The 24,836-nt window shown below is 41.5% G+C and overlaps 1 protein-coding gene across 3 annotated transcripts in view; it reads left to right on the top strand.

The window, feature by feature from the left end:
* LOC149440130 (C-type lectin domain family 2 member B-like) overlaps positions 1–7,516 on the top strand; it is a 344,322-nt gene extending 336,806 nt beyond the window's left edge. For all 3 annotated transcript variants that reach the window (XM_089658907.1, XM_089658906.1, XM_089658905.1), the window contains 2 exons: positions 4,616–4,725; positions 7,213–7,516. In XM_089658907.1, coding sequence (XP_089515033.1) covers positions 4,616–4,725; positions 7,213–7,333 — 231 coding nt within the window. In that variant the 3' untranslated portion in view covers positions 7,334–7,516. The remainder of the gene's footprint in view (positions 1–4,615; positions 4,726–7,212) is intronic.
* Positions 7,517–24,836: the final 17,320 nt, after the last annotated feature.

Below are 24,836 nucleotides of genomic sequence, written 5' to 3'. Positions count from 1 at the left end.
TTATTTTTATATGTATATACTTTTTATTGTAATTTATGGGGAAACTGCATACTCAGGTAGTTCGTATATGTTTGATTAGCTGTTTAGTGAAAAGAGCATATTGTGCATTAATATCATTTTTATATATAATTTTTTAGATGTTCCTATTATATTTAGCACTTGTATCTACTCACTACTTATTTTATCAACTATATGATATGTAGAGAGATGGGCTGATTGTTTACCATCTTTATATATTCTCAATATCTTGAGCTTTTAGTATAGGAGTTACTCTTTAATATAGAGCTGGGCAATGCACAGGATAGGGAGACCAGGGTGGATTATGGGTCTCTCATTCAGTTTTATGATAATGGGGGTTTCTTTTAATATTTCTTTTAATATTTTTATAAAAATTATTTTTATTATGTATTGTGAATAAAGTTAGTTGTAATAGATTTGTGATTTAGTGGCCAGTCTTAAGTAGATAGCCTGTATATGTGTCAGTTCACGATCGTAGGATTAACAAGAGGTTTTTCATAGTAGTAGAGGATTACCATGTATGTCCCTGAAAAATAGGCTCCAAGAAAATGGCGGCCGCAATTAGAATGGGATTAAAGGGCGGGATAGTTGGTTCCACCGCACTATAAAAGAAGGCAGCGTCTCCATAGCGATACCCAGAAGAAGTCACGAGGTACGTGACGTAACGCGTAGGCAATACGTAGACGCTACTTCCGGTATCCGGAGTGTCGCACTTTCGGTGTGGGACGCCATTTTCCTGGTTATCAGGAAGTCACTATCAGAGGTTGTAGTTTACCTTGAGAGGAACGTACTGAGACTGTACAACCGAATGTAAGTCACCTGTTGTTGCTATTTAAGAATAAACCCTACTGATTGGAAATACTACACAATGGAGGATTTGTTTTTTCACTCACTGTCTTTGTGAGAGAGAGCTTGCAGACAATCGGTGGTGAGGAGCCTGGGAGGCATAGCAGTGAAGGAGTGGAGGAGACCTGATAGGAGGAATATCAGGAAGGTGCCAATACCAGGAATCTTGAGGATCCAGGGTGATCCTAAAGGCTTGTGGGCCCCTTGGGGTCGCAGGAAGGAGGTGAGCAGGCATTGCAGCCAAAGTGGATAAGGAGTGTGTTGGTTCACGTGTGGCACTATCTATACACACTATGCATGGTTATCAAGAACACTTCGAATAGATGAATGTCAATATGAATACTGGACATTGAATGAAGTTGAAGTGGCACCGTCACCTGTTATTTATTGATTTATTTATTGTTTGGAGTGACACTATCACTAATTTTTAATGTTTTATGGTCTCATTTCTTACTCAGTAGTATTTTAGCACTGAGAAGATTACAGCACTTGTCACATTTATTATCATATTATATTCTGATATTGATGGTTTTGGTTTATGTTTAAGTGCTATTAGTGGCATAAGAGCACTGTGAAGATTACAGCACTGGTCACATTTATTATTTTTATAGTCTATTAATTATGTTATTTTTTAAGCGCTACACTAATTTATATAGATTTTTACACTGATTAGGTTATTGGTTTGAGTGTCAGCAGCTTACTTACTAGGAGGGGGGATTGTCCATAGAAGCGCAGGAGGATTCATAATCATCATGCCCCCAGTTTGGCCAATATTTTTTGGCCAAATGGGGGGATTCTGAAATTTTTGGAAAGAACTGGGTTGGCTTAAAAGTCTGGAGGCGTTTTATTGATGATATTTTGATAGTATGGGATGGAACTGATTTGGATCTTAGGATTTTTTTAGACCATATCCGTATGAATAAATATGATTTAGGTTTTACCTTTAATATGACTACGGAATGGATAAATTTCTTGGATCTACATATTTTCAAATTTGAGAATAAACTGTGTTTCAAAACTTTCTTTAAGGAAACCGATAGGAATGGGTACATTCCAACTAGCAGCTGTCACCATCCCTTGTGGATTCGGGGGATCCCAAAAGGCCAGTTTACCCGCATTATGAGGAACTGTTCCAGATTGGATGATTGTATTGTGCAATCTGAGTTGATAAAAAAACGGTTTGTTTCCAAAGGCTATGACCCTATGCAATTGGAAAAAATTAGATATAAAGTAAGTCTGAATTATTTAGGGGATGGGAAGAAGAAGAGAAATAGTAGAAAAAAACATTTGGAGGTTGAGGTGAATAATATGGTGGAATTTGCCTTTATTTCCAAATGTAGCTGCCAGTACAAGGGAGTGGAAAATATCATTAGTAAACATTGGTCCCTATTACAGAAAGATGTCATCTTAGCAAAGAGTCTACCTAAAAAACCTCGTTTTATATATAGGAAAAGTGAAAATTTGCAGAACTTGTTGGTGAAGGGAGTTATTTCCCCCCCCCCCCCCAGTAAATTAAAAATGTTTGGATTTCAGGGTTTTTTTCCTTGCAAAAAATGTAAGATATGTAAAATTACAGGTATGAAAGAGAGGAAGATTACAGCGTTTAAATCTTCTGTTACGGGGGAGACATTTGTAATAAAGAAATGTATTACTGGTAATATGAAATATGTGACCTATTTACTAGAATGCCCTTGTAATATTCAATATGTTGGTAGAACAAAAAGGGACTTAAAAGTCAGACTTAAAGAACATGTTGAAAATGTAAAAAAAGGAAAGAAAGAGCATAGTCTAAACATTTCTGTGACTTTCATAATTTAGATCCGAGCTTATTGAGATTTTGTGGCATTGATGTATTGGATTTCCATTGGAGGGGGTGCAATAGGGTACAGGTGATATCTAAGAATGAGACCTTCTGGATTTACAGGTTGAATACCCTGCAACCCAGGGATCTCAATATTGAGCTAGATCTTAACTGTTTCATTTCTGATCAGTAGAGTAGTCTAATTTGTGAGAAGAGTTCTTTACTGTTTTTTTTTGTTGTATGGGAATTTAGTAATATGTAAGGAGGTTTTCCTTCTATGTAAAAATATTCTTGTTAAAATTTTTTTATAATTTGTATTATTTTTATTATTTGATATTTTTTATGTTTTTTTATATATATATATATATATATATATATATATATATTTTTTTTTTTTTATTTTTTTATTTTTATATTTTTAAAAAACATTTTTTATTTTATGTTTTATTTTTATTTTCATTTTTATTATTTTTATTTTGGTATTTATTTTTTATTTTTGTTTTGAATTTAAATAATTTTTTGACTAGATTTTAGTATGAATTGGGTGGTCATATTGTATAAAGTATTTTAGGTATTTTATATTGTAATAGGGGAGATGGGTTGGAGATGGAAGTATAAGGTGGAGTAATGCTCTGATCCCTTATTTAATGTAATATTTTATTGATGCTTTTTCTATTAAATTTATATGTCAGTCTGTTATGAATGGCCATTATCGACGTGTCACCTTTACCATAGACAGGTTATGTTTTTAAAATATACGTTTGTGGCCAGGGCATATAGGGTGGCTAATGTGGATAGATTGCCTGTTCGCTAGCCGAGTGGATCCTGGGACATAAGGGTATATATATCTGGTTTCCAGAATGTAAGATGGCCGCGGCTTGGGTTTCTCCAGTCAGTGGGTATTTATAGCGAGTTAGCACACACGTAAGTATCCCTGTTGAAAAAGTCCGGATGTGACGAAACGCGTCCGGGGCACGTGACGTGGTGACGTATTGACGTTTTTCCGGAAGTATCGTGGTGGCCATTTTTGGGTTCCGGACACGCCGTTGTTCTCACCCTGGAAACTTCCATCTACCACCCGGCTCTCCTTCAGAGTGGTATGGATTTGACCATATAGCTACCGCTGAGGAATCTTGACATGTTGTGCTCATTATATGGAAGCTGTTCTCATCGAATTTTAATGTAAGTTGCTACAATAAAAATTATTGGTTATTTAATATATATATTGATCCCTGGTCTATCCATTGAGGTTTATTGGAAGTCTTTGGAGAAGATGGTAGACTAAAGCTTGGAAGCCATTTCATCTGTATTATGGACCCTATGCTGATTTTGTCTATGTTAGGGTAATTATGCACTTCTTATATTGTGTGCAGTGCATTCATTAATCGAGTTGTTGGAGTTCTGACATTTCACGATTGCTGTGGCACTTTAGTTTCATGTGACACGTGTGGCACTATATTATAATACCTTGGATAATACACTATGTCGAGAATGTTTTGTTTTTGAGGTATATGAAGATTTTCTGGAGTATACCATCAATCTTATTCGGGGATATCAATGATTGTGAAATCACCTGCAAGAATTTTTCTTTGGACTTAAATTGACTTTAATTTGATTGTAGGTGTATTGATACTGTATATGGGTTTGTTTCAATTAAGACTACTTATCACTATTTTTGTAACATTTTTGTGTACTTCAGGGAAAGGACTGTTAAGTGATTTCTTTGGGTTGTTGGGAAAGGTAGGTGAGTGCTATTCTGTTTATTATAATATAAATGATTGTGTTTCCAATAGAATATAAGGAAACTGATGAATAATTCCTGTTCATGGATCACTTTCTGGTGACATTTGTCCACAATAGAGCTTTTATACGAAGTCTTCAGACTTCTATCCAATGTGTGTGTCTGATGTCTGTTACTGGATTGTGACAGATGATGTTCTGTTTTCCCAGGACTTTATAAATAGATTCAGCAAAGCATCACCATATAAATTGTTCAGGATCGGTCTGTACAGAGATGGAGATGGATGGAGATGGGTGGATGGTCAGCTCTATACCAGCCTGTAAGTAACTCTTCATCTATGTAGCACTAAAGGAGCCACTGTTTGAGCAAAGTTCTTTTGCCCAGATGAGTGCAAAGGCACACAGCAACAGTCACTCCTCCTGGCTCAATGAACAGTCGAGGGGCTGTTGTCTTTTTATGCTTTATTGCAAGTTAAACTTGGATGGGGTGTAGTAAAGTATGGGGTACTCCAGTAACACCATGTAGTAACAGAAAGACACTCTTCACTATGTATATGCAGCCCAGAGCATTTTTTTACAGCATGGCCAGCACCTGGTTACTGGTAGGAAATTTCCCAGTCAGAGTAACCACTGGCACTTGTGCACAAAGGAAAACAGCAAACAGTCACTAGGATCCTAGACTCAGGTCTGTACTCAAAATGTACCTGGATAACTGAAGGCTTCCTTCCAATAAGAGAGAGATAGTCACCTGTGAGCTCTCCAGACCAGATTCCCAGTGAAATCCCTCAATTAGTTCAAAAGTTGACCTAGCTGGGACCTCGATGAGCATATGTAGAACTTCAACTAGGCTGGACACTTCTCTTACTGCAGGAGGACAGGGTTGTTTGGGCCCCAGGCTATCTATGTACCCCACCCAGACACCTACTGGGCACACCCTACCCCTGGAGATTGGCTGAGACAACATTCAGGCTGCTGATTTGCCAACTACAGTCAGGTCCATAAACAATGGGACATCGACACAATTGTAACATTTTTGGCTCTATACACCAACACAATGGATTTGAAATGAAACAAACAAGATGTGCTTTAACTGCAGACTGTCAGCTTTAATTTGAGGGTATTTACATCCAAATTAGGTGAACGGTGTAGGAATTACAACAGTTTGCATATGTGCCTCCCACTTGTTAAGGGACCAAACGTAATGGGACAATTGGCTTCTCAACTGTTCCATGGCCAGGTGTGTGTTATTCCCTCATTATCCCAATTACAATGAGCAGATAAAAGGTCCAGAGTTCATTTCAAGTGTGCTATTTGCATTTGGAATCTGTTGCTGTCAACTCTCAAGATGAGATCCAAAGAGCTGTCACTATCAGTGAAGCAAGCCATCATTAGGCTGAAAAAACAAAACAAACACATCAGAGAGATAGCAAAAACATTAGTCGTGGCCAAAACAACTGTTTGGAACATTCTTAAATAGAAGGAACGCATCGGTGAGCTCAGCAACACCACAAGACCCGGAAGACCAAGGAAAACAACTGTGGTGGGTGACCGAAGAATTCTTTCCCTGGTGAAGAAAACACCCTTCACAACAGTTGGCCAGATCAAGAACACTCTCCAGGAGGTAGGTGTATGTGTGTCAAAGTCAACAATCAAGAGAAGACTTCACCAGAGTGAATACAGAGGGTTCACCACAAGATAAAAACCATTGGTGAGCCTCAAAAACAGGAAGGCCAGATTAGAGTTTGCCAAAAAACATCTAAAAAAGCCTTCACAGTTCTGGAACAATATCCTATGAGACCAAGATCAACTTGTACCAGAGTGATGGGAAGAGAAGAGTATGGAGAAGGAAAGGAACTGCTCATGATCCTAAGCATACCACCTCATCAGTGAAGCATGGTGGTGGTAGTGTCATGGCGTGGGCATGTATGGCTGCCAATGGAACTGGTTCTCTTGTATTTATTGATGATGTGACTGCTGACAAAAGCAGCAGGATTAATTCTGAAGTGTTTCGGGCAATATCTGCTCATATTCAGCCAAATGCTTCACAACTCATTGGACGCCGCTTCACAGTGCAGATGGACAATGACCCAAAGCATACTGCAAAAGCAACCAAAGCGTTTTTTTAAGGGAAATAAGTGGAATGTTATGCAATGGCCAAGTCAATCACCTGACCTGAATCCGATTGAGCATGCATTTCACTTGCTGAAGACAAAACTGAAGGGAAAATGCCCCAAGAACAAGCAGGAACTGAAGACAGTTGCAGTAGAGGCCTGGCAGAGCATCACCAGGGATGAAACCCAGCATCTGGTGATGTCTATGCGTTCCAGACTTCAGGCTGTAATTGACTGCAAAGGATTTGCAACCAAGTATTAAAAAGTGAAAGTTTGATTTATGATTATTAATCTGTCCCATTACTTTTGGTCCCTTAACAAGTGGGAGGCACATATGCAAACTGTTGTAATTCCTACACCGTTCACCTGAGTTGGATGTAAATACCCTCAAATTTAAGCTGACAGTCTGCATTAAAACACATCTTGTTTGTTTCATTTCAAATCCATTGTGGTGGTGTATAGAGCCAAAAATGTTAGAATTGTCTCAATGTCCCAATATTTATCGACCTGACTGTACATTCTAGAATCCACCAGTAGATAGGGGGCACAATCAAACCTACAGAGCCAAAATAGCTAAATTTTCCTAATACCTAGCAACCTATCTAGGAGGGTGCTACAGCTACACTATAAATATGAAGGTTTGTCATCCAGAAAACAATAGATCCTCATAATTACTTATTGTTTTTTATTACTCAGATTTCAGCTATTAGGATCTTCAGGAAACTGTGTATGGCGGGAAGCGAAGTCTGGATATAATAAGGATCTCTGTAAATCCCAACACGGCTGGATTTGTCAGAAGAGAGCCCTGAAGATCTGACAGATACCTTCAAACATACAGACACGCTGTTCAGACCACAGATCATCCCCAATACAAAGTAATACAGGATTATTAAAGCCGTGTTCTTTATTATCATCCGTGTATCTATATGTTATTAATCCATTTCTGCACTGGCAAGTCCCGGTTTCTTCAATGTTTTAATTAAAGTTGTTGTAAACCTCAGACATGGAATATGAACAAAGCATATCCTTTCACATTGTGTACTTGTCCCTTAATCCAGAGCACTAAGTGTCATTTCTGTCTGCTGCTTCGTTCCTCTGCTATCAGCATCAGTCATGAGTCACAAGTTTTCCTGACACCAAGAGAAAAATGCTTACAGGGGATTGACCACGAGCAGATTGACAGCCTCAGCTGTCTTCCTGTGAGCTGTGTGAGGAGGGGTGTGTCTCTTCCCTCCAATCAGCTCTCAGAGCTCTCCTAACTGAGCTCTGCAGTGTGTTATTTTTGCTCTCCGCCCCCTTTTTTTTTAACTCTCAGACAAGCTGTACAATTTCAGCACTTTGAACGTATGTAGAGAAGAGAATACTGCAGATAAACAGGTACAACTTATGTAGATGGATTTGTTTAATCTCTGTGTATCACCTGCTGCCAGTTACTTGACTGTACATATGTAGGGGTTTACAACAACTTTAAACATTAAGGGAAAGTTACAGTAGTGGTACATGTGCACCTGCAGATACATTTGGGTACAGTAGTATTTTATATATATAATGCAGTAAAGTATACCATTGCTAACATGAGAATGTGCAAACATTGAGTTAAATGAGCAAGGAGAACCAGAGGAGAGGGGAAGAAAAAGTGAAAAATTAGACAGGGGATAGGGCATGGGAGGGTAGGGAAGTCCTGGAGGTTTGGGGTAGTGGGAGGCCATAGTAGTGCAGTGGACATAGGAGCCCATACAGCATAACTCCCAACTTTATGAAATGATAAAGAGAGACATCTTTTAGTACACAGTATTGACACAAAGGACACGTCTCTGCCACAGATCCAGTTACATGGACCACAAAGATCTCATATGTAGAAAATGATTGGATAAACCATACAAGAGCTTTTTTTACCTAATTTTTTCCCTTTATACTAACTTTGGCAAATGCAATAATATAGAGGTTGGCTAAAACCTTTAGTGTAGCATAACATGTTTGGTAGTAAAATAGTACATTTATATATAGAGATGCACAGTATACGTTAGAACAAAAAGGGACAACTGAGACTCTACGGGGGATAGAGGGATTTGGTCTCATAGGAGGGACAGTTGGGTGCTATGCCTACAGGGTAGTAAAAGTGGGGGCACTATGGTTTCAGGAGAATATAATCGAAGCCAGGTGGCAGTGCTTGTCTATTTCGGGCTGCCACACTTTGGTGCTATTCTCTTTTTTCATGGAGCATGGTTTGGGGGGTTCCATTGCTAGTTTCAGACCTTGGCTATTATTTGTTTGGTGGCAGTAGTAGCTTGTAACAGGAAATGCCACAGTTGGGTCTGGAAGTATGAATTTGTCTGATGTGACCTCTACCCATAACATCCACACTAAAACATTCAGCTAATTATGGGTTTATTCTCTTGTGTCTTGTGGAGACCAACTTGATCATTTAAAGAGGAACTAAACTCTAGAAGCTGTGGCCAAAAAAAGGCAGGTAGAGAGTGAAGAACTAGTCATTAGTATTGGATGTGGTCTCCCAGCAGCTGATCTTTCTACCATTACTGACTCACCATGCCCTGTTCTGCACTGTATCTCTAGGTGAAGGCTTCCTGTTGCAGGGCTTTGCTTCCTCATGTTGGAGCCTCCAGCAAAGAGAACAAAGAGCTGCACAGGAGTGATATCACTAAATCCGACTCCAAATCACCTAAAACTAGCAGTAAGAGGCAGCAGTAAAATAGTACATTTTATATAGAGATGCACAGTATACATTAGAACAAAAAGGGACAACTGAGACTGCACGGGGGATAGAGGGATTGGTCTCATAGGAAGGACAGTTGGCTGCTATGCCTACAGTGTAGAAAAAGTGGGGGCACTATGGTTTCAGGAGAATATAATCGAAGCCAGGTGGCAGTGCTTGTCTATTTTGGGCTGCCACACTTTGGTGCTATCCTCTTTTTTCATGGAGCATGGTTTGGGGGGTTCCATTGCTAGTTTCAGACCTTGGCTATTATTTGTTTGGTGGCAGTAGTAGCTTGTAACAGGAAATGCCACAGTTGGGTCTGGAGGTATGAATTTGTCTGATGTGACCTCTACCCATAACATCCACACTAAAACATTCAGCTAATTATGGGTTTATTCTCTTGTGTCTTGTGGAGGAAATCAACTCTAGAAGCTGTGCTCAAAAAAAGGCAGGTAGAGGGTGAAGAACTAGTCATTAGTATTGGATGTGGTCTCCCAGCAGCTGATCTTTCCATCATTACTGACTCACCATGCCCTGTTCTGCACTGTATCTTTAGGTGAAGGCTTTCATGTTGCAGGGCTTTGCTTCCTCATGTTGGAGCCTTAGAGCTCCCACTGCAGATATATGTGTATGAGGCTACAGAACAGGTGTGAGACGGTGAAAAAAATGTTCCATATAATACTGTCCAAGAGTGTTAAATACAATTAAAAAAGTTCTCAATAGATCAATAGTGAGTGCAGAGATGCAGAGCATCTTCATAGATAATAGTAGACACCTGTGTTTGAAAAGGACCATTGGAAATCATAACTCACGATCCACAGGAAAATAATTAGTGCCCCAGCCATAGGATTATGCAGCTCCTTACCAGATTATGAGACTATTATGAGACAACAGATGGTCAAAATAGCATTTACAGAGGTTAGGATCTTTCTTACATCAGTACTCCTCTCCGCCAGGGCATGATTACAGAATAGCAGCTTGATGGCTCAAAAATAGAATGCAAAAAAACTCTTCCATAGTGTAAAACAGTATTTGCCAAACATTAATTAAAAATGTATGTACTACACTCACATGAAAGCAATCTCAACAGGCTTCACAAACAAAGCAAAAATAAATTGGGAGCTTTTAAGCCTGTCCCCCAGATGACATCATCTCTGCCAAAACGTGTAGGGTAGGGCCTACAAAGGTGACATTAACACACATGCAGATCTTTGATTTGGCAGCTGGGTCCATTTCAAGGAAGCCCAGAGGAACGCTATTTGAATTTTGCTTTCTTTGTGAAGGGGGGTTATATGAATTGGATTTAGCTATTCTATGTATTTATTGGATATTAATTTATGATTTATTAATGTAAGAATGCAGATTTATTCTGTCATGTTTAGCACTGCATACTTATTTATTTTATTGTTAGAGTTGGAATATCAAAACTGTCCTTGCTGGATGCTTCTATACTATTTTAGCCCAAGCACGGTGTTCACCTTTTCACTTTTTGACTTTACAGAACAGGTGTGCCTAGGCACCTTCGCATACTAGGAAGTGCATTGCTGCTTTCCAAAAGTAATTCCAGACAATATTTTCATGGTGATGCTTAGGCACAATTAAAATTTCGAAATTTCCTCTTTCAACTAGGGTACCTTCAGGTTTCTTCAGGGGTGCCTGGAAAAAAATGCCTAAAAATTGCCCAAAAATTGTATACAAGCCAGCGGGTGGATGAAACATGCCTTATAGTTACATGTAAACCACAGGTTTTCATTGTGCACCATTACAACTTTCTAGCGGCCGGCGACATAACAACCAATGATGTCATCAGTTGATAAGAAGGACATCAGGGACCTGCACAGCATGCTAGCTTGCCCCTTCCCTGCCCCTCTCCGTGAGCACTGGGGTCACTCTAGCTGAGTGAGAGAAACTGAGGAATAAGAGAAACAATGGAATACTAGTCTGTACCAGTGTGCAAAAGTGTGCTTGCTTTGGAAGAATAAATCACCTCTACCACCTTTGAGATTCCTACACGGGCAAATGTTGCTGCGTTCTGTAAAACTATTAGTTTAGTTTTTTTACATTTTGTAATGGGTGGCTTAAGATTGTGCCAAATTTTAACCACATCCTTACCGTGCTATAGCCGAATGACAGCTACAGCGCGGTTGTGCAGTTCTGGGGGGCGTCATATGACGTTCTCCCAGAACATGCCCTCCCGTGCGCCCCCAGTGGCACGCACCCGGCGATCTCTGTGATCGTTGTGTCCTACGGACACAGCTGATCACATGATGAGGTAAAAGGCCAATCACAACGGTCTTTTACCACGAGATAAGCCGTGTCCAATGACACAGCAGATCACCGAGTAAATACAGTTGCCCATTATTGCGGGTGCATGCTGCTAAGGGCGCGTTCAGGGAGGACGTCATGTGACATCCACCCAGAACTGGACAACTGCGCTGTAGCCGTCATTCGGCTATAGCACAGTTGTAAAGTGGTTAAACACGCCCTTCACCCATCAACTATTTTTTCCCAGCATCCCCGGCATCTTTCCACACGTGCTTCTGCCTGGCTACCCCAGCATCCCTTCAGACGGGCTAAGGCCACATTCAGCCCACAGGATACCCCTGATGTAGTGCAAGGGCCTGCTAGATTGGATACGGAGTGATTGGATAGATGGTGTGTCATCCTATTGGAAAATCCAAAGGAGATTGTATAGTGTATGGCCAGATTTTATACACCTAAAATGACCTAGTTGTACTTTCAGTGTCATTAATTCTTAGCAGCACACCAAACACAGAAACAAACACATTATGCCACATGAAAAAATGGGTGACAAATGCAGCAAATCGTGCAGTAAAAACCACGCAACTCGCACCATGACAAAATGTCCCATGAGCTACTTTGCCACGTGTAGCGTAGCCCACTGAAATCAATGATCTGCCCTATGTGTGTCACTGGAAAAAAACATGCGCTAGATGTGAATGGCCCCTGAAAGTGAAATCAGTTTGTTTACACAGAACAATGAGGCTCCATTCACATCTGTGTGTTTCCAAACGAATAGCAATCTGCACAGAAATTGCACGATTTGCCATGTATTTCAGAAACACGCTGCAAATGTGCACCGTGTTTGTGTTGTCCGTAAATGTTAAAGGCACCCCAAGTGCAGCAAACACACCAAAAACTGCAGTACCAAAGTTCTGCAACTTTTCTGGGGCGATTGTTGTGTGAATGGGCCGCCCTATGCAAGATGAGTGAAAGTGCTCCAAAGCATCCAAAACAAACACATGCAGGAATGTGTGTTTTTGCTACATGGAGATGTGAACGGGGCCTGGCAACTGAGTGTCTCCGTCCACTCCCTCCTATGTACTTGTATAAAGATCACCATACACTATGCAAACTGATTGTACAATATTCTCTAGATTTACCAGAACTATGGAATAGGAGGACACACCTGAACAATCTATTCAGTTTGTATCAAATCAGACAGGCCCTTGTACTACATAACTGATGGGAGATCTAAAGCAGATTGTACAATCAGATGGTATAGGAAGTTGGTGGAAGGTAGTATTGTAATGAGGGGGGTGTGATCCAGAGTGGGGAACACACCCTACCATGCCCTGTTCTGTGATACAACAAGGAAATGAAGGCTTCTGGAAGGAGGCCTACAGGAAGTGAGTGCTGAGAGACCATCGACAGGAAATAATGGAATTTGAAAAGCAATTCAAAATCTCAAATAAACTGACAAACAATTAAACCTCCTGTGGATAAGGTGAGAGAAAAGCACATTGGGATGGCTAGAATAGGCATTGGAAAACTTCTATTTATTATGAAAAGTGAAATTCTGCCCGAAAAGGTGAACTTATCCTTCAACTACAGTAAACTACACTAAAACCCTCACACAAACCTTTTTATTATCACATTATTGTTGTTTTAAAAGGCCAGTTTAAAGAAAACAGCAATGAAAAATGTACTTTTTGGTTTAGCCAATCATTTTTTACTTATTCATTTTTCATAGGCCACCGAACTTGGGGCATGGTGGGGTGGGGGGTCCTTTGCATACATGCTTTGAGCTAAATTTGTACCTCTTTCCCCTCTTAGAAAGTTGGGAAGTATGAATGCCTATTAGAAAATATATGAAATGTATATGTGTTTACTATGTGATGTGTGTATAAATATATATATATACACGGCTCAAAAATATTAAAGGAACACTTTGAAAACAAATCAGATCTCAATGAGGAGAAATCTCCTGCTGGATCTCTATACTGATGTGGACGGGATAATGTGTTAGGAACGTAAGGATGGCCCATCGTTTGATGGAAATGAAAATGATCAACCTACAGATGACTGAATTCGAAGACACCCCAAAAATCAAAGTGAAAAAATGATGCAGCAGGCTCATCCATTTTGCTGAAATTTCATTGCAGCAACTCAGAATGGTCCTCAATAGTTTGTATGGCCCCCACGTGCTTGTATGCATGCCTGACAACATTGGGGCATACTCCTAATGAGGCAACGGATGGTGTCCTGGGGTATTTCCTCCCAGATCTGGACCAGGGCATCACTGAGCTCCTGGATAGTCTGAGGTGCGACCTGGCGGCGTTGGATGGACCGAAACATGACATCCCAGAGGTGTTCTATTGGATTTATGTCAGGCGAGCGTGGGGGCCATTCAATGGTATCAATTCCTTCATCCTCCAGGAACTGCCTGCATACTCTCACCACATGAGGCTGGGCATTGTTGTGCACCAGGAGAAACCAAGGACCCACTGCACCAGCGTAGGGTCTGACAATGGGTCCAAGGCTTTCATCCTGATACCTAATGGCAGTCAGGGTGCCATTGTCTAGCCTATAGAGGTCTGTGTGTCCCTCCATGGATATGCCTCCCCAGACCATCACTGACCCAAGACCAAAACAGTCATGCTGAACGATGTTACAGGCAACATAACATTTTCCAAGCCTTCTCCAGACCCTTTCACGTCTGTCACATGTGCTCAGGGTGAACCTGCTCTCACCTGTGGAAAGCACAGGGTGCCAGTGGCGGACCTGCCAATTCTGGTGTTCAATGGCAAATGCCAATCCAGCTCTATGGTACTGGGCAGTGAGCACAGGGCCCACTAGAGGATGTCAGCCATCAGGCCACCCTCATGAAGTCTGTTTCTCATTTTTTGGTCAGAGACATTGACACCAGTGGCCTGCTGGAGGTCATTTTGTAGGGCTCTGGCAGTGCTCATCCTGTTCCTCCTTGCACAAAGGAGCAGATACCAGTCCTGCTGATGGGTTGAGGACCTTCTATGGCCCTGTCCAGCTCTCCTAGAGTAACTGCCTGTCTCCTGGAATCTCCTCCATGCTCTTGAGACTGGTGGGAGACACAGCAAGACTTCTGGCAATGGCATGTATTGATGTGCCATCCTGGAGGAGTTGGACTGCCTGTGCGACCTCTGTAGGGTCCAGGTATTGCCTCATGCTACCAGTAGTGACAGTGACCCTAGCCAAATGCAAAATTAGTGAAAAACAGTCATAAAAGACGAGTAGGGAAAAACATGTCAGTGGCCTCCACCTATAAATCCATTCCAGTTTTGGGGGTTGCCTCATTGTTTCCCAACTAGTGCACCTGTTGTTAATTTCATTAACACCAAAGCAGCTGAAACAGATTAACAACCCCCTCTGCGACTTACCTGACCAGATTAATATCCCAGGAGTTTAATTGACTTGATTATAGACTCTGATTAAAAAGTGTTCCTTTAATTCTTTTGAGCAGTGTATATATAAATGGAACACCTGTCACCCCGATTGGGCGATTCCATCAGAGAACTGCTTCCTTGCCGCTGGTACCCAGGATCAAGGCATTATAGCTGGGCATTGCACCCAAGACCTAGACGACACTAGCTTAGATGCCAAACTGGAACTGCTTTATTGAACAGAAATACCGATTTTTATACACTTCAGGAAAAGGGGCAGTCCCCTTCTGGGAAGGCTATCCGCAAGGTTTAGGAGTGTGTTTACGGGATTGTTTGACCATTCTTCCAGAAGTGCATTTGTCAGGTCAGGCACTGATGTCGGGGGAGGAGGCCTGGCTTGCAGTCTCCGCTCTAATTCATCCCAAAGGTGTTCCATCGGGCTGAGGTCAGGACTCTGTGCAGGACAGTCAAGTTCCTCCATCCCAAACTCGCTCATCCATGTCTTTATGGACCTTGTTTTGTGCACTAGTGTGCAGTCATGTTAAAAAAGGAAGGGGCCATCCCCAAACTGTTCCCACAAAGTTGGGAGCTTGAAATTGTACAAAATGTCTTGGTATATTGATGCTTTAGGAGTTCCCTTCACTGGAACTTGGGGACCAAGCCCAGCCCCTGAAAAACAACCCCGCACCATAATCCCCCCTCCACCAAACTTTACACTTGGCACAATGCAGTCAGGCAAGTACCATGCTCCTGGCAACTGTCAAACCCAGACACATCGATCGGATTTCCAGAAGGAGAAGCATGATCGGTCACTCCAGAGAGCATTCCACTGCTATAGAGTTCAAGGGTGCATGCTTTACACCACGACATCCAATGCTTTGCATTGCACTTGGTGATGTAAGGCTTGCAGTTGCTAGGCTTTTTGCAATATAGTGTATATATAGTATATATATCAGTGCAAACATAAATTAATGGTCATATTTTTGTGAATTTTTAATGTATAGCCTTACTATTATACTTACAAAATAGAAACATCTGGAAGTCTCCACCAAAATTTCCTGTGGCCTTAATCTTCGAAAATCCTTAAAGTTGAAATCCAGTCTAATCCTGTCTAACCTGCCTAAACCTTCTCCCACCCCCATTCTAAGTCCTATACTTACTACCCTGTAGAGGTAAGATGTCTGTACTTACCTTTTTGCTATGCGCTCCACTCCGCTGTGGTCCAGCCAGAGGGTGGCTTCAGGAAAGGGTTTGCCAACATTGTCAGCTGTTCCTCCACTCCCCTGAAGCTGGTGCTGGGAGCCGGTCGTATGACTAGACTGGAGCACCTAGCCAATAGGTAAGCACGAGGGGCATTCAAGTTAAACCAGGACTTTAATTTTCCAGGTATAAAAAGGAATGCTAACATGGCGGTACAACACGCAGTAGTAAGTGACAAGTGTGTCCTATTACTGATAGGCGGTGCACAAGTTGTGGGCCAGTCCAGAGGCCTGTAATCAAGATGGCAGACAACTGTGTTAGTGCATGCATGGAACAGCGTGTGGTGATGAAGTTTTTTTGTGAATGAAAGTGTAAAACCCGCTAATATGTACAGAAGACTTCAAACACAGTACGGTGATGGGACACTCAACCACAGTAAGACATTTGAAGGGTGTAAATATTTCAAAGATGACCTACGTCCGTCAGTGATGATCCCGGCCGCAGTGGTTCCCAACCCAAAGCAGTCATTCCTGTGAACATTCAGCGCGTGGAACACCTGATTCTGGATAATTCTAGAGTAATTTCCACCTGTTTTGACCCCTCCTCGGAGGTCAGCAATTCAGCACTGATGACGAAGTGGAGCCGGCTGTCCTAGGATGGTTCAGACGTACTGAACCTGACTATCTGTGCCGAAACTCTCCAAGCATTAGTTAAATGCTGGGATAAGAGTATAACTGTAGAAGGGAAATATGTTGAAAAATAAATGCAGTTTCCACTCCTTGAAATTGGTTCTTTTATTATATAAACTCAAAAGCTCCAGTTTGACTTGAACGCCCCTCATATATAAAAAGAGAAACAAAGTAGCAAGAGCGCAAAGATTAGGATACTTGTAGTATTGGCAAAACAGCATCACTTACATGGAGAATGACTGTGTACAGCGCAGGGTGCAGAGAGGTAACATGGCCAGAAGGATTCACAGAGATTGGTAAGCCACAGGGTGAAGCACTGGACCTGACAATAAACATGGTAACTTGATGCACTCCACACAGGTCACAGATCTGACAAACCCCAAAATGTGTGGAAAGCATTGGGAAATCATACTGAACACGGTGCAACCCTTTCTCCAAAAGGTTGGTACCAAAAACATTTAAATTTCATGTCTATTGTGGGCAGCCCAAGAAGGTAACGGATTTCATAAATCACAATCCAGTTTAAAGTACATTTAACAGGCCAGGTAAAAACATATGGAACAGGTAATAAACCTCCCCTAGCAGGGTCTGTAAGAGACTTCTAATTAGGCTCTTGTAAATGGCCTGTCAAAAACAGTGTAGGAGTAATACACATATCGTATTTGGTCTCTAACAAATTGTAGTTTCATTTTGTTACTGATCTGTTGGTTGCCAGATTGTAATACCTTGTTATATACTGTAGAAATGTGAATATATTTAGGATTATTTGCATTTAGAGTGTGTCCGCTGGAACCTGATAAAATACCACAGCTTACCTATTGACACAACCTTCAAGCCCTTTGATTGGACCCTCTCCACGCACAACAAGAAAACCGTTGCATTTGGAAACTACTACAAATACTGAAAGGAACTTTTTCTAAGGGCCAGCGACTCTGACAAACATCAGATTGGATTTTCTCTGAACCAAAGACCCGGTAAACCTTACTTAAGTACTTTCTCTCTTATTCCCATTTTATTACTGTTGCTTATACGTAGCTGTTTGGTAATACTTTCCTGTAAATACTTTCTTGCACCGTCTTTTTTTATTTTCATGAAAACAATATTTAAAAATTAGCATATAAGCAATAACCGAAAAAAAAAAACTGCGCTAAAATGCATGATAGAGTATTTAAATGAATTAAATATAATCTACTGCTGCCACCTCTAAAATATTAAGTAAACAATGTATCCTTTGATTCAGTGATTCAGTAGCGCAAAATATCATATATCATACATACATTTCAAAGTGAAAACTCATACAAGTGAAAAGAATCCAAAGAAAAGTCCTTTTTTTTTATCCCAAGATGATTCAGATTCTTCAAGTACAATCACCACGTGAGTAAAATATATAGTGTCCCCCTCTAGGGTGTGCACTCACCACATGCATATCCCTCCCATTCTCATGGTTGGCTTAATCGCTTAAGAGTTGTTATCCACAAGATGATCAACTTATATACTTAATGACAAACACCTCCTCCAATCATCATAATATCTCTTATTCCAGGGTATCCAAATGACATAACATAGATATAGATAAATGGTTGGTATACAGGTGCTGATGAATGGTAAGCAGCCACCTTCCCTCCCTCCCTCCTGTGTGATCGTCTCTCAAATGGTTATGTAAAAGACAAAAAAAACGACATACAACGCTCAAGGTGACTATACTTCACCTTGAGTATTGTATGGCTATTTACCATTCATTAGCACCTGTATACCAACCATTTATCCATATCTATGTTATGTCATTTGGATATCCTGGAATAAGAGATATTGATTGATGATTGGAGGAGGTGTTTGTCATCCAGTATATAAGTTGATCATCTTGTGGATAACAACTCTTAAGCGATTAAGCCAACCATGAGAATGGGAGGCATATCCACGTGGTGAGTGCACACCCAAGAGGGGGACACTATATATTTTACTCACGTGGTGATTGTATTTGAAGAATCTGATTCATCTTGGGATAAAACAAGGACTTTTCTTTGGACTCTTCACTTGATAAGCTCCCAGGGCTTCAATTACCATCTCTATGCTGTTGACACGCAAATCTATCTGTCTACCCCTCACCTCTCCCCTTCAGTTTCCACCCGCATCGCTAGCCTACTAAGCGACATATCGGCTTGGATGTCACTCCACTTCCTCAAACTCAACCTTTCCAAAACTGAGCTCCTAGTATTCCCCCCTGCCCGCGCCACCCCCACTGACTTCACCATAAACATTGCTAACACCATCCTCAGTCCAGCCCCTCATGCCAGGGTACGAGGTGTAATCCTAGACTCCCATATGTCCTTCCAGCCCCAGATCCAATCACTGTCCAAATCTTGTAGACTTCACCTCCGCAACATCTCCAAGATACGCCCGTTCCTAACCTCGGAAACCACTAAGCAACTTATTCACTCCCTTGTCATATCACGCCTCGACTACTGTAACTCCCTCCTCACTGGCCTACCTCATCGCAGGCTATCCCCCCTCCAGTCTATCATGAACGCTGCTGCCAGACTCATCCACCTTACTAATCGTTCTGTATCTGCCACCCCTCTCTGCCAATCCCTCCACTGGCTTCCAGTTGCCCAACGGATAAAATTCAAAACTCTAACAATGACATATAAAGCCATCCACAACACCGCCCCAATTTACATAACCGATCTTATCTCTAAATATCACCCAAACCGTACTCTCCGCTCCTCGCAAGACCTCCTACTCTCTAGCTCCCTTATCTTCTCCTCCCATGCTTGTCTCCAAGACTTCTCCAGGGCGTCACCCATCCTCTGGAACACCCTACCCCAATCTATCAGACAATCACCTACTCTACTTGCCTTTCGGCGATCACTGAAAACCTTTCTCTTCAGGGAAGCCTATCCCGCCCTCTGCTAATTCTGTAATCCTCTACTCTTCCAACCACTCCATCCCCCACAGTGACTCCCTACTGTACCATTCACCCCTCCCTCCTAGATTGTAAGCTCCAAGGAGCAGGGCCCTCAAATCCCTCTTGTATTGAACTGTATTGTTACCGTATTGTCTCCCACTATAATGCAAAGCGCTGATGTAAGAGGTGTAGAAAATAGGCAGCCCCATAAAATTTAAATCCAAAGCCTAATACTTAATATAACAGTAATCTATCTTTGTCAATAGAAGATACTAGTGATTGCATTTTTATTGTACCATCACAAGAGGGCAGAACTACTTCCTGTGATAATAGGAAGACACAGAAGTAGGAACAAAAAGTCTAACACTTTGTTTCCTACAAGACAGTGATTACAGTGAACATATCCAGTCACATGTAATTAAGGGTTTTCTGTGTTTGTTACAGGTAAGCAGGAGGCTGTTTAACATGATAAATAGGACCAAAATGACTTAACATGTGCCCTGGTGGTTAATAAATGTCGCTGTTACTATTATGCAATCAGATTACTTGTAGAAATGTGAATATATATTGCAGCTATGCGATTTGGCGCTAAGATACAGGGAATGTGATTTCTCTATTGTAATACGCTATTGTTATGCAGAATAGGTCACTAGCATATCTGCAGAGGTCTAGATATTCAGTATTGCAATTAAAGATATTAATGTATATGAAAATACTTATTAATGTATATGGAAATATTTAGTAATGTATAGAGGACAGTGATTACAGTGAACATATCCAGTCACATGTAATTAAGGGTTTTCTGTGTTAGTTACAGCCATTCCTAATAAAACACTTCTGGTTTCACCCGACCCATCCTTCGCACAGTTGAATTATTTACAGTATGTGCAACAAAATTGGCGCCCAACGTGGGGCCGGGTGAAAGGAACGCCAAAAGGTCCGGAAGTGAAAAGGAGTGACTACACTGTCTGTGGTGAAGTTAAAGAAAAACATTAGGAGTATGGATATCGAAAAGTTGCAAGATGAAATCAGTGAACACCTGATTCACATGACAGTCGATGATCTCATGGAGACTTGCCAGTTTATAAAGGCCTCCAAAGCAAGTATGGCAAAAGGAAAAACCCGGCGCCATTACATGCGAATAGTGAATGAGGTGTTAGATGAACTGGTAGAGACTGAAAGTGAAGAAGTGGTGACAGAATTTCTGCAGGCAACTAAGAAATTCATTGGTGAGTTAGAGAAGAGAGATAACATGGAAGCACCAAGCGATAGTGGCAAAGACCCTCAAGCAGAACAACAGTTAAAGGATTTAAAACAGCAATACTACAGTATCCAGGAAAAACTTCAAGAAACGCCCAAGATGATAGAGGGACAGATGAAAGAACTTAGCACTAAAGACAAAGACTCAAAAGGAAGTCCTGCAAATCAAGACCCTAATCTAGTTGCTCAGAGACTTTCCCATACTAACTTGCCAGAAGTTACAATCAGAAAGGACTTTAAAATTGCTGGTCAGATAGGCGAAAAGGAACAGAAAGATAAGCTGTCCTATACTAACCTCATGCACCAGAGTGACATGGGACTGCAAAAGGGATATCCCGAGTCAGAGCTTGTGGAAGCTGTGGTGAAAGCCATTAGTCCTGGGTCAAGTCTCAGAGGCATGCTAGAGCTGAAGAGTGGACTGACCCTAGTGCCACTCAAGAGAATCCTAAAAAGCCATTATAAAGAGGAAAATGCTTCCGAACTATACCAACAATTGATCAATATATCACAGAATAGTAAAGAGACTCCCCAGAACTTCCTATTTAGGGCCATTGCATTGAAGGACCGTTTGCTGTTCGTTTCACAAGGGGAAGGTTCAGATGAACACTTTGGCACTGAATTTATACAAAAGAAATTCTTAAGGTCAGTGGGCACTGGACTGAGAAGTGACCATATCAAGTTTCAACTAAAACAACACTTGGACGATCCTACAGTCTCAGATGAGTTGCTTATAGAGAAGATGAATGAGGCTACAAACATGGAGATGGAAAGGGAGCAGAAACAAAAGAAATCTGAGCACAGTCACCTGACGAAGGGAAGAGAGTGCCAGGCCAACATCCTCCATTGTTCTCAGGTACCAGGCACCCTCCCTTTGCTTCCATCACAAACAAGTAGTCTGGCAATCCAACAGCCTTCAAAGAGTAACTCTGACCTTGAAAAGATAGTAATACAGTTGCAACAAGAAATATTCTATATGAAAACACTTCTCCAAGATTCGAGAACTCGACAAGAGCATGGCTTTGGAGGACCTAGAACAACTGTTGGACGAAGGACAGGGACTTGTCAATCTTGTGAAAAGACTGATCAGAGAACTGCATGTGACCATTGCTTTAACTGTGGTCGAGCTGGACATAGGGCGAGACAATGCAGAGCGGCCAAACAAAATCAGTTAAACGGGAGAAGGTTGCTGTTAAGGGACCGACAGTAACCTGTGCCAGAACCAAACCTGCGTCCCAAAGTGCAAATCATGTCAGTAGTAAAGAAACCAGTCCCCATCCTGCCATCAGAGCCCTAGCTGGAAAGTTAAACGCAGACTACTGGAGGAAAACGCCAACCTGCCCTGCTCAAAGACTATCCCCGACAGCTGAAAAATTGCCAACCAATGTGAATGGCATCACTTTGAAAAAGCACAACAAGCTACTGGGTCTTATTGGAAAGAGATGCCTTGTGAACTGTGAAATAGACAACACTCCTGTCCAGGCCTTATGGGATACTGGCTCTCAGGTTAGCATTATCAATGAGGGCTGGAGACAGCGAGTACTGCCACACACTGTGCTCCGATCGTTTGAAGAACTGCTGGGACCAGGGGTACTCCAAGGGAAAGCAGCCAATGAGACAGAGATTCCGTTCTCAGGTTGGATTGAGGTAACCTTTCAGCTTACATCGAGCAGTAATACTACCAAACAGTTATTAGTACCACTAGTAGTCTCTGAGGATGAGAAAGTGGCTGAGAAGCCAATTATCGGCTATAATATAATTGAAGAAACATTCAAAGAGACAGTTGCTGATGGGAAGAAAGTTATCCCAGGTTTTGTGGACATATTAAGAACACCTTTTGGAACTGCCAACCCCTAAAGCAGAAGTCCTTGTAAGCTTACTACAAGCCAACTGTAGGGAAACCAGTGGTGCTATCGTAAAGACTGGTACTAAGAACCAAAGAATCCATGCAAATACTGTAACATACATCTGGTGTAGTGCTCACACCAAACCGTCCTTGCAGGCTCAGACAGTTTTTTTTACTGTCTGAGCCTGCAACTGTTTTTACTGTTTTTACTGAGTGAGGCTTATCACCTGCCGGATGGACTGCATATTGGTGAGACACTAGTCTCAATTCAAAGAGGACAATTCTCCAAACTGACCATTCCAGTTTTGAATACAACTAAACGGGACATTGTGTTACCAGGTCAAACAAAGATTGGAGGTGTAGAGCCCATAAAAACAACATATCCGGCTCAAGTACAATTGAAACAATCAGCAAATGTGTTTACTAATTCGGTGACCTCTGAACCACAGACACTCAGAGTAGGACCAAAAGGGGAAATTGGAAATCCAAATGAGACTTATCCGCGGGTGGGGGATGACAATCAGGAGTGCTGGGACCCACCAGTGCCTTTGAAACACCTCCCTCCTGAAGATCAACAAATCGTCAAAGAAATGCTAAGGGAAGAATGCAATGCTTTTGCCAAAGATTAATCTGATGTAGGATGTATTCCTTCTTTACAGTTACAGATTCGTCTCAAAAACAGTAAACCGGTCACGAGAACTTACATGTCTGTGCCGAAACCACTGCACCAAGAAGTTAAGGAATATCTGCAGGATCTGATAAATCGAGGATGGATTGCAGAATCAAAATCATCATATTCCTCACCCATTGTGTGCGTAAGAAAGAAAGATGGCAGTTTAAGACTGTGTTGCGATTATAGAGAGTTGAACCAGAAGTCCATTCCTGACCGTCATCCAATTCCTAGAATCCAAGACATGCTGGACAGTCTAGGAGGAAGTTCATGGTTTTCTGTGCTAGACCAGGGGAAAGCATACCATCAAGGATTTATGGAAGAAGCCAGTCGACCATTGACAGCATTCATTACACCTTGGGGTTTGTATGAATGGATCCGAATACCCTTTGGTCTGAACTCTGCACCAGCCGAATTCCAACGCAGTATGGAGACATGTTTAATAGGACTGAGAGATGAGATTTGCCTGCCATACTTAGATGACAACCTTGTCCATAGTAAATCATTCCAGGAGCATGTGGAGCATGTCCGGTCAGTACTCCAACGTTACCAACAACATGGAATCAAGTTAACAGCCAGGAAGTGTGAACTTTTTCAAAATAAAGTCAGATTCCTAGGCAAGATTGTGTCAAAAGAAGGCCACTCTATGGACCCGGCCGACACGGCACCTGTTCTTGCCTTAAGAAACAACCAACCAAAGACTGTCGGAGAACTCAGGAAACTATTAGGATTTATTTCCTACTATCGCCCTTACGTTCAAAACTTCTCCAGAATTGCCAAACCTCTCTATGAACTATTGTCAGTAGGTTTGACACCTACCGCAACCTCAACACCAGATAACCAGACAAAGAGGAGGAGGAAACCAATCCCAAAGTCAAAAGGTCAACTTCCATCCTATCAATCTATAGCCTGGACTGACCATCATCAGATAGTACTGAACCAGCTCATTGAAGTGTTAACTCATCCTCCAGTTATGGGTTACCCCGATTATTCCAAACCCTTTGTTCTTCACTGTGATGCCTCACAAGAAGGACTAGGAGCCGTATTATACCAAGAGCAAGAGGAGAAACTAAAGGTGATTGCTTATGGGTCTAGAACTCTCACACCTGCTGAGAAAAACTACCACATGCATTCAGGGAAGCTCGAGTTTCTAGCAATGAAGTGGGCAATATGTGATAGATTCCGAGATTACCTATATTACTGTCCATCATTTGCTGTATATACTGACAACAATCCACTAACCTATGTCCTCACTACAGCAAAATTGAATGCTACAGGACATCAATGGGTTGCAGAACTAGCTGACTTCAACTTCACTATTAAATATCGTCCTGGGAGAAGGAATGCTGATGCAGATGTACTTTCTCGTATGCCATT

The sequence above is a fragment of the Staurois parvus genome, unplaced genomic scaffold (assembly GCF_062004578.1).
Source record: "Staurois parvus isolate SC_StPar_1 unplaced genomic scaffold, SC_StPar_1.0 ptg001111l, whole genome shotgun sequence".
Classification (NCBI taxonomy): Eukaryota; Metazoa; Chordata; class Amphibia; order Anura; family Ranidae; genus Staurois; species Staurois parvus.
This window is presented reverse-complemented; position numbering and strand designations above follow the sequence as displayed.